General features: G+C 36.3%; 1 protein-coding gene across 4 annotated transcripts in view; it reads left to right on the top strand.

The window, feature by feature from the left end:
• LOC131035922 (uncharacterized) overlaps positions 1 to 14232 on the top strand; it is a 284939-nt gene that overhangs the window by 19261 nt on the left and 251446 nt on the right. For all 4 annotated transcript variants that reach the window (XM_057967692.2, XM_057967691.2, XM_057967693.2 and 1 more), the window contains exon 4: positions 11072 to 11132. In XM_057967692.2, the coding sequence (XP_057823675.2) occupies positions 11072 to 11132 (61 nt within the window). The remainder of the gene's footprint in view (positions 1 to 11071; positions 11133 to 14232) is intronic.

Here is a 14232-nt window from a genome sequence, read left to right on the forward strand (position 1 = left end):
GGAATTTTGTTCTACAATGTTTACCAACTTTTGTGCATCACATGGCATTAAGTGTAAGCTTACTACACCTTACACCCCACAACAGAATGGTGTTGTTGAGCGCAGGAACCGTACAGTCACTGAGATGGCTCGGTCTATGTTGGAGCATAGAAATGTTCCAAAACACTTTTGGGCGGAATCAGTCTTCACTGCAGTCTACCTTCTAAACCGGTCTCCCATAAAGGCTGTTAAGAAGATGACTCTAGAGGAAGCTTGGTTTGGCAGGAAGCCCAAAATCAGTCATTTGAAAGTTTTTGGCTCTACAACTTATGTTTGGATTCTAGATGCCAAGCGCGCCAAATTGGATCCAAAGAGTCAAAAATTGATGTTCACTGGCTACAGTGACAACCACAAGGCATATCGGCTGATTGATATAGACACTAATCACCTCATATTCAGTCGAGATGTAGTATTTGATGAAGAAAGAGGGCCTTTTCAGCCTTCCTTTCCTGATTTGAGCATTGAGGATCACCCTCCAAAGGCTGCAAGTATGGGTGTTCGTCTTCCCTTAGCTCCACCTGATGGGAGGGATTCAGCTGACTCCAAAGTTGTGGGGTCTCCCAGGCATGACATTGCACCCCCTGACTTTCCTCAGGATCTTCTAGATCCACATCTAGAGGAGCTTGCTCCAGATATTTCGGGTAATCTTCATCCTGCAGCAGATATTGGTACTTCTACTCTCCGGCCTAGGTGGTGGGCCAAGACCATTGGTGATCTTCATGATGATGAGCTCATTGAGGGTAGATCAATTAGAGGTAAGAGCAAGCAACACACAGTTAATTTTGCTCTTATGGCCAACATTCACAGTATTTATGAGCCTCAAACATATATAGAGGCTAAAGGTGTACTTGAGTGGGAAAAGGCTATGGCAGCTGAGCAACATAGTCTTCTGAAAAACAACACTTGGGTATTGTCTGATCTTCCTCCAGGGAAGAAGCCCATTGGCTGCAAATGGTTGTTTAAAGTCAAGTATAAAGCTGATGGAAGCCTTGATAAGTACAAGGTTCGGTTGGTGGCAAAAGGGTTTTCACAGAAGGAGGGCATCGACTATGAGGAGACATTTGCTCCCACAGCCAATATGAGTACCATTAGGCTTGTCCTCGCTCTCTCAACTCAATTTGGATGGAAAGTCCATCAAATGGATGTCAAGAGTGCCTTTCTCAATGGCGATTTGCAGGAAGAAGTCTACATGACGCAGCCTCCAGGTTTCAAGGTTGCCGGTAAGGAACACCAGGTATGTGGACTACTCAAAGCACTCTATGGCCTCAAACAGGGTCCTCGTGCATGGTATGTCAAAATTGATAAGTACTTGATTGATCAAGGCTTTCAGAGGAGTCCTCCAGATCCCAATTTGTATGTCGAACATACTAGTGATGATATTCTATTTCTAGTAGTCTATGTTGATGATCTCATCATTACTGGCAATGCAGCACATCTGATCATGCAGGTCAAACAAAATTTGTGTCAGTATTTTGATATGACAGATTTTGGGACTTCTCCATTATTGTCTCGGTGTAGAGGTTTGGCAGACTGATAGCCACATATTCATTTCTCAGTCAAAGTATGCCAAGAGCCTACTGGATAAGTTTCGAATGCAAGATTGTAATTCTATACCTATGGAGATAGGGCTCAAATTATCAGCCAAATCAGATTCACCTGTAGTGGATGAGTCTTTATTCAAGCAACTAGTGGGCAGCCTCATCTATCTCACCGCCACTAGACCTAACATCAGTTATGCTGTGAGCTATATTTCTCGCTTCATGTTAGCCCCAAAAGTTGAACATTGGGTTGCAGCGAAGCGTGTGCTTAGATATGTGAAGGGCACTCTTGATTTTGGCATTCTGTACAGTAGAAGCAAAGATCCTAGGCTGGTTGGTTTCACAGACTTAGATTGGGTAGGTTGTGTTGATGACAGAAAGTCAACTTTTGGGTATGTTTTCAGTTTGGGTACAGGTGCAGTCACATGGACCAGCAAGAAGCAACGGGCAATAGCTCTTTCCTCAACCGAAGCAGAGAGGGAACTGTTAAGGCAACATGTGAGGCAATTTGGCTACGTAGGATGCTTGCAGACATGCAAATGTCTCAACCAGGACCTACTCCCTTGTTTTGTGATAATCAAGGGGCTCTAAAATTAGCCAAAAATCCAGTCTTCCATGAGCGGACAAAGCATGTGGAGCTTCATTGTCATTTCATCCGCTAGCATGTTGAAGATGGATCAGTGATACTGGAGCTAAATCTGTTAAAAATAATATTAATATCTTCTATAATGGTCATCTTCTATTTTTAGCAGTCATCTTAGTTGTCGACTTATTTAGCTTTTTAGTCGACTTATTTAGCATGTTAAGTTAGCTTTTTATTATTTAGCCTTTTAAGCTATATTTAGCTTATTTGATTTCACTTTAACGACTAGTTTTATTTATAGAACATCATCTTGTAACCTCTATATATACGTGTGTATATCGTTCAATGTAATTATCCGATTATTGAATCATTCATTCAATTTATTTTTCATGGTATCAGAGCATGAAAATAAAAAATTTCTAAAGTTTTTGTTATTAAAATTTTCTGAAGTTTTTATTGAAGAGATTTAAATAGAAAAAGAAAAAAGAAAAGGTTCTTTTTCTCTTCCTGGGCGGATTTTTTTTTTTGCAGGTTGAAAATCTTCTTAGGGTTTCTGCAATTTTCGACTAGGGTTTTGACCCTTCAGTTCAAGTCAAAATTTTATTCTGGTTGTAGATTCCTGGTGGGGTTTTTGAGACCTCAATTGGGTCGTCGTCAGATTTTTCTAGGTGCATTGTTTTCCCGGCCTCAATTTTTGAGCCATCATATCTGCATTCTGATTTCAGATTCTTGGTGGGTTTTTCAAGAAATTTTCTGGATTGGTCTCAGATTTTTTTTTCCGTGCTTCGTTTTTTGTGCCTCGAATTTTGTGCCGGCAAAATTTGCCTTGGAGTTTAAAAACAGTCTAATTTTGTGGACGTCGGGAATTTTGGTGCCGTCTAAATTTTTTTGTTTAAAAAAAAAAAAGTCAAAGGTTTTAGTTTTTTCAGCAGCTGCTTCTATTCTGATTTTTTTGATGGCATCTTTGACCAACATCATGTTGGAACACAGTCAGAAGTTCAGTGGCCTCAACTACAACACCTGGAAACAATGCATGTTATCGATATTTGAATATCGTTGCCTTGATCAGATTGTTCTTGGCAAGGTTCCTCGTCCTACAACAACAGGTGAAGATCAAGACAAACATGATACGAAGAATCGAGAGGCTGTCATGCTTATCAAACTCTCAGTCATAGATGATCAACTCCCTCAGGTGCCTTCAGGTAAAACAGCTAAAGAGATCTGTGATCTTTTGAAGGATCTTCATGAAACGTCTGACAAGAGCCGAGCTTTCTTTCTAAAGAATATGCTATTTTCTATCATGATGGATGAGAAGTCTTCTATCCAAGCACATCTCACAAAGATCAAGGAGATCCGTGACCAGTTGGAAGCTATAGGCCGAACCATGGTGGAAGAGGATATGGTAGTGATCACGCTGAAAAGCCTTCCCAGATCGTATGAGCATTTCATTGGTACTCTCAATATCTCATCTACTAGTGTTGAATTTGAAGTTTCCCGATCTCTGCAACAAGCTTCTACAACAGGATCAATGGATGCAGCAGTTTGGAAGCAACGCTAGTTCGTCCACTGAACATGCCTTCATAGCTATAGTTTTGGATAAGAATAAGGGTAAAGGTCAGTCCTTCTAGCAGAAGGGGCAAGGCCAATATTCGCAGTCTTCAAAGAAGAAAAGTGTACAATGTAACTATTGTCACCAGTTTGGCCATGTGAAGAAAGATTGCAGGAAATTGTTGGCATCTGTGCAATCTAGGCTGGGAGGGTCTCAGGAATAGGAGCAGGCTCATGTTGCAGAGCATTCTGGAGAGGAGTCAGCCTTCTATGGTTTGTGATAAGCAAATTTTCTGTTTGGTTGGTTTTCACATTTCTTTTACTCAAAAATTGTTCGTAGGGTTTCAAATTTTTTCCTTCAAAATTATTATCTGTCATCCGCAAAGCTTGCGTGGGATTTCTAGGTTTTCATAATTTTTTCTTCAAAAATTGTTTGTTGGTTTTTACTATTTTTTCCTCAAAAATCATATGTAATACATGAAGTTTGCATGGGATTTGTGATTTGTGAAGTTCTCTGATTTTGATCAATTTTCCTCCTAAAAAATCGAGCTTTGCAGTCAGTTTGGGTCGCACTTGCCAGGGTGAACATCTGCAACCGTGGTATCTTGCAGTCAGTTTTGGAGTTGGTACTCTTCTGCAAAAGGGTTTGCTGATTTTTTCCTCAAAATCATGGTTTCAGGCTTTGGTAATTCGCGTGTGCCAGATCTCTAATTCGCGTGTGAAGGCTACATTAGATTGGATGGCTTTTGGTACTCTCGGTCATTTACATTCTGCAGATCTTGGGAGGGTCTCTGTAGCAGCAGAGTGTTCTTTGCATTTGTGATCAAAACACCTGCAGTGTCTTCTGTAGGTTATTGCGTACGATGACCATTAGGGAGGGTGTTAAAAATAATACTAATATCTTCTATAATGGTTATCTTCTATTTTTAGCAGTCATCTTAGTTGTCGACTTATTTAGCTATTTAGCTTTTTAGTCGACTTATTTAGCTTGTTAAGTTAGCTTTTTACTGTTTAGCCTTTTAAGCTATATTTGGCTTTTTAAGATTTTTAGCTTATTTGATTTCACTTTAACGACTAGTTCTATTTATAGAACATCGTCTTGTAACCTCTATATATACGTGTGTATATCGTTCAATGTAATTATCCAATTATTGAATCATTCATTCAATTTATTTTTCGCAATGTGCCAATTTGCAATTTATATTTATATTCATAATCATAACCATCTTGATGATGGGTCACAAAATTGGATCTGAAACATCAACCCTCTCATGAATCTTTGTTTCCACTTTTTTTTTTACATGGGTGTCTCTAGCTCAGCATACCACAAACCTATTGCTGAGTCAGTTTGGGTGATCTGAAACTAGTTCCTTGGGCTGTGCCTCGAGAAGCCCCATGCCCGGGCACAACTTTCAAATCAGGTTTCAAACTTGCGACCATTATCTGTTTTTTCAGCTCCTCAACTGTTTGGTCTATGCATAAGGGCTCTTTGTTTGCACTTTTTATCTAGAAGGTTTTCTTTAAAAAAAATTATGAATTGTGGGAACTTAAAGTCTAATAAGTGCAGCTCTTTGTAGATGAAAAATGATCTTCGAAATGATAGTAGCTACTGGCAATGATTCTAATTGAACTCCACTAGAACCAAAAGTAAAAGTCAACAATGTTGCCTACCGATTGTGGTTGGAAATACCATCATTTAGAATGGTGATTATACTGGATCCTTGTTAGACAGTGATTAAACACCTACTACTAGCAGCAGGATTTGTAACAAACTTCATTTCAACATCCTGACATATGGAGGTAGAAATTTACAATACCGGAAATCTAAGCTGAATTCATCTTTTGAGTAGTTCCACAAGTATAAATCTGTCTCACCAAGTTTGTTATGTGTTGGCATTCTTAATCCAACACAAGTAAGTTGACCATTTTCTATCAGTAGGAAAGTATTATATGTTCTATATCCTCTTTTGGCAAAGCAGCAATATTCATCTATATTTCATTAGCACCAATAATCAACATAGCTACTAACAAAGCTTGACTCTGGTCTTAGCAAGATCAGCAGATTTTAGTGGCTGACATCAGTAAATTGCAGGGATCGATGGGAATGTTGGCTTTCCTGGCCATCCCTTCTGTCCTTGTACCTTTTTGGGTACTTGGGGGCAGAAAGGGGGCATCACCTTGTAATGTCCCCAAATGGGAATTTCCTTAATTTAATGCTGAGACAACAAATCCAACTTAAGGTGAGTATTGTAATATAAGATTTACCCAAACTGATACCATTTTATTATGATATTTAACTTAAACTTTTAAGAATAGTTTGGAAAATAGAACTTATCTTCCCAATTAATGCTATCATTTCTCTTCTTCTATATTTGCACAATGTCTTCCCTTTATAACTGCAAAATTTCCTCCTTTAACTCAGCATCGATACTGCATACTTCTCCTTCTATATTTGCATATATCTTCTGTAATGTCCCCATATGGTATCTTGATGTAAAGCCCTATCTGATATATCAATATAAACTTGAAATGTGCTGGCTGTTATTCTTGTGGTGCCTAGTCTTGTCCCGTATACAATGCTGATTCCAAATATGGTGTAGAATGATATGATGGTCTATCATTCCTTAAAAGTCTTTATGCAAAGTATATAATGATATCACTTATAGTGATTTGTCTGTCCCTGTTATGAAGGTCTATGATTGCAATAATGAGTAATGATGTTGTCTCTGATATCGCCAATCTGCATTTGCCACACTGTCGTTGTCTCTCCTTATTCCCATGATAGAATGAGTTCGATCTTCATTATGTACGATGGGAAAAGGTTGTCTCCTAATAGTTACGTCTTTTCATAATTGCGTCTTTCCATTCCATCTTTTCATAGCAAACAGTTTGTTTATCATAATCACCATTCAGCATTAACTATTCCAAATCGTTGTCTTATTTATGAGATGCTTATGTGTTGAACGAACCAAGCTCCCTTGACACCAGACGTAATTCAAACCTTTCAATATCAATATCTTATGTCAGCCATTGCATCGTGACGTGTATATCACCGATATCCTCAATACTTTGTAGTCTCAACTGAACCTTCGATGATAAGTATTACTCATATTAATTGCTATTATCAATTGACATTAGCATAGTCGATTGTTGGTTCTCATGAATGCGGCAGCACTCTTCAAACATTAATCCAAGATATTCAAACGACGTAATCTATGAGTCCTGTAAATATATCACGGTAAGGATGCTTCATTCCTCGTTCGCTTAATTGAATCAAACTTCTCCATACTTGGGCACCATGTATCTACTGTTCTAGCCAAGGAAAGGTATTGGCTATCTCCTTATTGTGATGTCGAAGTCAAATGACACGCACGCTGCTTCTGAATATCGAGGCTAGTTACATCTTGTCTTTGTATTGAATGTTTCACCATTCCATATTTCCAAAAGGCTCAATAAACTCCCATTTACTTCTGTCAACTTGAATTCTGATAGGAAATAATATTCCAATAGACATTGCTAAATTAATATTCTTATAATCATCATCAATGACTAATCATTATAGTAGTTAACTCCTCTCCTTTTAAACTAGACCATCTTTCAAGTCGCTGTTCTTTATCATTAATCATTGCTCTCATAGACCTCATTAACATTATCACTTCATCCTTCATATGATGGATCTACAATATGTCTTCATACACCATGCATATGATTGTTGCATGAGTAGTTACTATTCTTTCTTTGTCATTGTCGCATCTTAATCCTGGTAGTTGGTTTTTATCATTCTATGATGTTACCTCCCAAGCACGGTTGACAAGACAAATAATCATGGAGGTAGTTTGATCATCCTCAATTGATCAAATAAAGCAATCAATATTCATGATCTCTTCATGGACTTACTTATTGCTCAGTTCTTAGCTATCGACCTTCTCCAATGTAGGTCGATCCCTAATATGTATGATACTAGGTCAGGCCAATTCAAATACTTGTAGTGTCTTTTCTATTGATGAAGACTGTGTAATGTCCCCGTACTTGATAATAACTATTTGTTCTTCGCTGCATTGGTTTTGAATGCTATTATTAGTTATAAAGATAATACAAGGAGCTTTCTCAATATCAACAATACTTGATGAGGTTCAGTTTGGGGACATCACACACCTGGCCATTCGCAATTTTTTTAAAATCCCCAAAGTGGGGTCAGGAACATGAAACATCCTGGGGGACATTTGGCTTTCCCTGGGAAGGCAAGCTGCCCCTACAAACAGTCCTTAAAAATGGATTTATTTTTTAACCAAAGAAAATAAAAGAAAGGAAAACATTCCTGTCATGTCCCCTCCTTGATTGTTATATATATATCAATTATTATTATTAATTAATATAATAATTACCAACAAATGATTATTTGAAATTTATTTATTTATTAAAAATTATTATTTAATTAATATTTATTACTAATAATATTCTTGAAAATATTCAAAAAAAAAAATATAAAATAAATTATACATACCCTTAAGAAAGCCACATCTTTCATAACAATTGGTTTTGTACCAAATGTTATTGCTGTCTAACTATTGTATTATTTTGTTCAATATTCATGACTAATCATCTGATTAGTCATTTCTCCTTAGATTGATACTGTTTAACATTAATAAGTCGCTGTCTTGGAGCATTAATCGATGCTTGTCAAGATGCTTAATAGACTGTGATGTTCCCTTCCAATCAAAGGTTAGTTCTTTGAGAACATTCACATTCGGGAAGTTTCCTATGGAGACAAATTTGAAAGTAAGTTTCAAAATTGTAATGGTAACCCTAAAAGCATCTATGAATACAAAACTCTGACATCAATAAACAATCAAGAAATAAAGAGATTATAATATCGACTAATCAATAATTAGTCTCGAATATCATCGAATGGCAGTAATTGACTCATCGATCTCTTATCCTGAATTGATAAGCGAAGAATAACTATCGAATGGCACTGTGGCGGATATCAATCTCATAATGCTAATCAAGCATCAAAGAAGGTAGTCGATCAAGGTTATGATATGAATGATCAGTATTGACAGCAAATGATAGACAAGCATCAGTAATTGATTAAGATAAATATCTTAACTATCGATTACAACTCCTATGGATATTGTTAGAAGGTTAATCATTAATAATAACAGAAATCAATAAGCAAGAGATTCATATTAAGTAACAGCTATTGTTATCAACATCCGTTAACGACATTGTCAAGAATACCTAATCGATGATTAGAGAAGATATAATAATCAATGTTATGGTCAGCGATTGTGATTAAGTTATGAGAAGTCACGATAATAATTAGTTATCAGCAATTACAATAATCAGATACTGATTATGTATGAAGGCGACATGAAGGGATGCAATTAGTATAAGGAAAGGAGGCATGATGAATAGGCACGAGTCCTGTCTTTTGCAATGTGACTTATCATTTCAATTACAAGATATAAGAAGGCATTCATTATCACTTCAACCAGCATCAGGGATTTGGAAACTTATTTATCTCTTATTCATTTCCTTGATTGGATCTGCTCATTAGAGCATAATTTGGCTTAAGTGTCAAAAAAGTTGCATACATTTCAGGATCAACATTAGAAAGATCACCACCATAGATTGCAAGCTTATATCAGCAGATCAGAAATGACGTCAGTACCTTGTTGCAAGAATATATATTCATATCTGAAACAGCAACATTGCTACAGGTGATACTACCATCATATATATTGCATATAATTAAAGATGGAATCAGAAATAGCAATTCATCGCTATAGGCCATTGGAGGACAAATTAGCATACTTTCCATTATAAAATCAGAGGAAGTTATCAAGATAAGTTCTATCCTAACTATTCTTAGAATTTTAAGTTAAATGTTATTAATGAAATGTAAATTCAGTTTTGATAAAATTATATTCATTAATAATTTAATATATAAGAACTCTCACTTTAAGTTAGAACTATTGTCTCGGGACTAGATTATGGTAAATCCCGAAAGGGGACATTACAATTCCCTCCACACTTAATAAATCCTAATGATTTCCTTTTAAATTTTTAATTAATGGAACTTTTATTTATAAGCACAGTTCAAATTGCACTTGTAGCAGTTAAATCCCATTGAAATTGTGCAATTTGTGAAGAAAGGACAAGAAGAAAAAGAGGAAAAAGTTTACCATCATTTGCTGCTGATTGGATTTTTTGTAGCTTCCGGGCCTTGTTTGTATACATTTGTAATGAAAAAAATGAAATTTTTATTGCTATACCTGAAGGAATGAACATTGAATCTTGATGAATTATGTCTAAACTCGAATCTTAATTTATGTTATTCTTTATTTACTGCTATACCCTTTTATTTATTGTTATAATTTCTAATTTCCTATATTTTGAATTTTATTATTTTTATTTTTTCCCCATTTATAATTTTGATTTTATGTATTGCTGCCTCGTGCTGTCCCCAAGAGATGGCTTCTTGCCACTATGTTTCTTGTCATTCCCATTCTAGAAGCAACCTGGAACATAGGTGAATTGTGATCATATCTGTGGTTGTGGTTGACAACATTCATAAGAGGCAAGGATGTGTGATGACGGTAACTTAAACACTAAATCAACTGTCCTGCTAGCTATTTCTCTTTGAGATCAATTCCCAACTTACTAGATAAAAGCTGAAGATGGTAAAGCATTCAATTTGTGTTATCTCATGGCCCATAAAGCTTTCTTTTATCCCACAAAGCATTGGTTTCTGTGTGCCTACTAAGGTGGAAGAAATTTTAAGGTTTAGAGAGTTATTACGTCAATTGTCAAATACATTGGACACTTTATGTGTGTGCTTCTTGTAATTTGCAGGTGTCATGCGAATTATCACCTTCTTTTGAATATAAACTTTTTGTATGCATGCATTTTGTATTTTATTGGTGTCCTGTGAATGATCACTTTCTCTTGAATTTTTATAGCTGAGTTTATTTATCATCATCTACAGGGGTAAAAAGTTGCTAAGTTTCATGTGAAGGATGATGTGATGTACTTTGAAGCATGTTTGGGATTAATTTTGTACTTTATGATGACATCATTGCTTGGAAGACATGCTAATCACATAATGACCCAATATTTTGTCTAACCAAAAATGGTGGTTGTGTACATATCCTAGGCAACTATATCATTTATATGTAGTTAGTTTTTGTGCACAGTCTTGGCCTCATGGTTATAGTTATGATCCAATATAGCAATGGTTAATTTTAAATTTTAACCTATCATGAACTGCATTGGGGGATATGTTTTGCAATTTTTGTCTTTTAATGATAAAACATTATTACTTGGCAACTTTTAATATATTTATTTTCTTATTTTACAGACAAGAGAGTTATTTTGCTTACTTATTTGGAGTTAGAGAGCCAGGTTTCTTTGGAGCCATTGTAAGTTTATATTCCCATTCTCTGGTGTTAACTGTAAGTGGACCGTAGGGTTATGGTTAGACATTCTTGAAATCAACTTTTATATTATGACTGAGTTTATTAAACACTGGCTTTAATAGATATTCAATTCAATCCTATATTTGTCTGGACATTATTAAATAGATTCTGTTCACCACAAAATAAGTTGGTTGTGAATATTTTTCTGTAGTTAGCATTTCAGGTGAACTGCTACTTCTTCTTTTCTCACTGTTATACCTCCCTAGAGAATTGCTTCTTATGCAAATTTTGTGGAATAAATCAGTTTTTATCTCATCAAGACAGGATCCATCTAACATAAGACTGCAGTTTTCATTTTTAAATAACTGTGTTATACATGAGCTGTAAATGATAAAGAGTCTAATAGATACAACTCATTCTTAAATTCAAGAAAATAATGAGTGTTACAAGCGGAGAAATAAATATATTTCTATATGAAGAACAGAGATCCTTAGATCAATAAGAGATTCATAAACAAATCACAAAAGTCTTGTGATTTCAAGTGCTGAATGCTCTAAATTCTTTAAGGATGTGATCTAGACTCACAATCATGCTTCTGGAAAGGAGTGCAATGATTACTTCAAAAGTGATAATTGCTCTTCTTAATCCCTTTTATGTCACTGCTGATTACACAAATAAGATAAGAAAGAAATAGATTATATGAATGTCCACAAATGACTAAGTAGGTCAATAGAACTTGGAATTATATTTAGTTATAATAGAGAAGAATCACATCAAGAAGACTTTAGGCTATGAAAATAACTAAACCAGTTTACAACAGTGAAAGTAAAGGAAGAAAGCAAGAGAGGTAAAAGGTTTATTGGTTAAAATCCCTGAACCACAAAATTGGATTATAATTGGCTGAGGGAAGGACACATCCATGAGTCAATGAAATATGGAGCTGTGGAAGGTCAAAATGTGTGACCAAAAATGAAGACAATGTTGTCATAAGTCTGCAGCAAGGCTTGGGCACCCATTCCTTTACCCAATGTAAACAGGCTGTAAACATTGTTTTGGAATAATAAAATGAAATTGTATTTTGATTTCTTACTTTTGGATGTACTTCAATGTTGGAAAATTATTGTTATTGATGTCAAAGGTCAAACCAAGGTGATGCCCCTGAGATAATCAATGGAGTTTAATGCAAAAATCAGATTAGATTTGGCACTCATATTGGAAGTATTAATTTATGTTTAATTTGAATAAATAAATTTTCATTTATTCCAACATCGAACAATCCATGTCTAGCACCCAAGATGAAGGATTGTTTAGTGTTAATAATAGAAAGATTTTTAATTATTCTAAGTGGACGACCCTCGGTATCGAGTGCCCCATTTGAGGGATTTAAAATTAAAAAATAAATAATTTTTCGAAGGGGCTGACCCCTCTTGATATTGGCACCCAAATGTGGAAGGGTTTTATAAATCAAATAAATTTGTTTTTTGCTCATACGGCTGATCTCCTTGGAGAGTCACCCCTCTTGACAAATTAGATCTGATCCAAGAAGTTCCAAATAATTATCATATTGTTATTTTGGAGGCTGGTGTCTCTCATTAAAAGAGATTGATGTCTCTTGCTGGGTTGGTGCTTAGTGGTGAGGATTGGTGTCTTTAGTGGGTTGGTGCCTACAAATCATCAAGAGGGTATTGGCATCTCTTGCAGGTTGGTGCCTATGAAATTTGTAAGAAGGTTTTATACAAGCAATATTTTGCCATGGTTTGCTCCCCCAAGGGCTTCCACGTAAAATCTTCTCTCTTATTTGTGTGGATTTTTGTGATTTCTTCATTGTGATTATTAGAGTTTAAATTAGTTAAAGATTGCCTTATAATGATTCACTCGTCCTCTTAATATAAGTGTGTTTCATCGATTGGTTTAAGAGAGGTCTCCTTTGATAATAGCCTAACAACTTTGTTGGTGTAAATAATTATTCATCATGGATATTATTACACTTACTTAAGTTTACTTAGGATAATGCATTTCATAGTAGTTTGGATATGAGACACTTGGGTGTTTGTGCCACATTGGGATAGTGTGTGTAGGAGAAATTCCACCTCTTATGGTGTTGATCTTGTTATTACACTATCATATCCACTTATAGTGGAGTGATAATTCCACCTTTGGTGGGTGATCCACCTCATGTGGAATATTATATTATTTCTCCTACCTACCCACACCTATTTCCTACCTACCCTTGTTTCTTATTGAGCCACATGTCATATTTGTGTGCTCATACATATCCCTAGCCTTGCCTATATAAGCAGGCTCATCTACATTGTATGTAACAACAACTATTAAACAATTGTTGATCATTTTCTATTGATGAGAATACAGTTTATTCTTGTCCCATATTATGTCTCTATCTTGTACATTTCATTGACCTCTTGATCTTGGCAAAATCCAACATGGTATCAGAGCTATTGGGGCTTCATTGATTCATCTTGAAGAGGCATTATTGCGACGTCAAGAGGCAGATCTGAGGAGCATCATCATTTGGAGGCGTCCTAGACCAGATCCGACCTCACCATTGCGTCCGGAAGGCCATTTCCATGAATTTTGGTTATAAAGTTGGCCTATTTTGGTGAGAAATTTTTTTTCCCCAATTTTGCTATATCGTACGGATTTTTCGAATATCCCTGTATTTTTCAAAAGAAAATTTTTATTTTTATTTCTGAAATTTGTTTTCAAAAAAAATCAAAAATAAAAAAAAAATCCAAAAAAAAAAATTGAAAAAGCGAAGCAAAAAAATTGAAAAGTGAAAAATAAAAAAAAATAAAAAAAAATTGGTTGTTTGGGGGTCCGCAGACCCCCGTACCCCCTGCGTGACCTGTTCTGCAGGTCACAGGAGCCTCCGCAGATCGTGTACCCTGCCTGCCGCACCGTACTCGCCGTCCGAGCCTGCAGCTGCGTCCTCCCTGCCGTCCACGTCGCCGCCGCAGTGCACAGCTCCCCCGATGCTTCGCTCCGCCGAAGACAGCCTCCGCCTCCCGCGAGCGGCCCCCCGCAGCGCCGTCTCGGCTTCCGCCCCGGCTTCCACTCCCTGGACTCCGGCGCCTCCCGCCGCCAC

This window comes from Cryptomeria japonica, chromosome 3 (assembly GCF_030272615.1).
Source record: "Cryptomeria japonica chromosome 3, Sugi_1.0, whole genome shotgun sequence".
Classification (NCBI taxonomy): domain Eukaryota; kingdom Viridiplantae; phylum Streptophyta; class Pinopsida; order Cupressales; family Cupressaceae; genus Cryptomeria; species Cryptomeria japonica.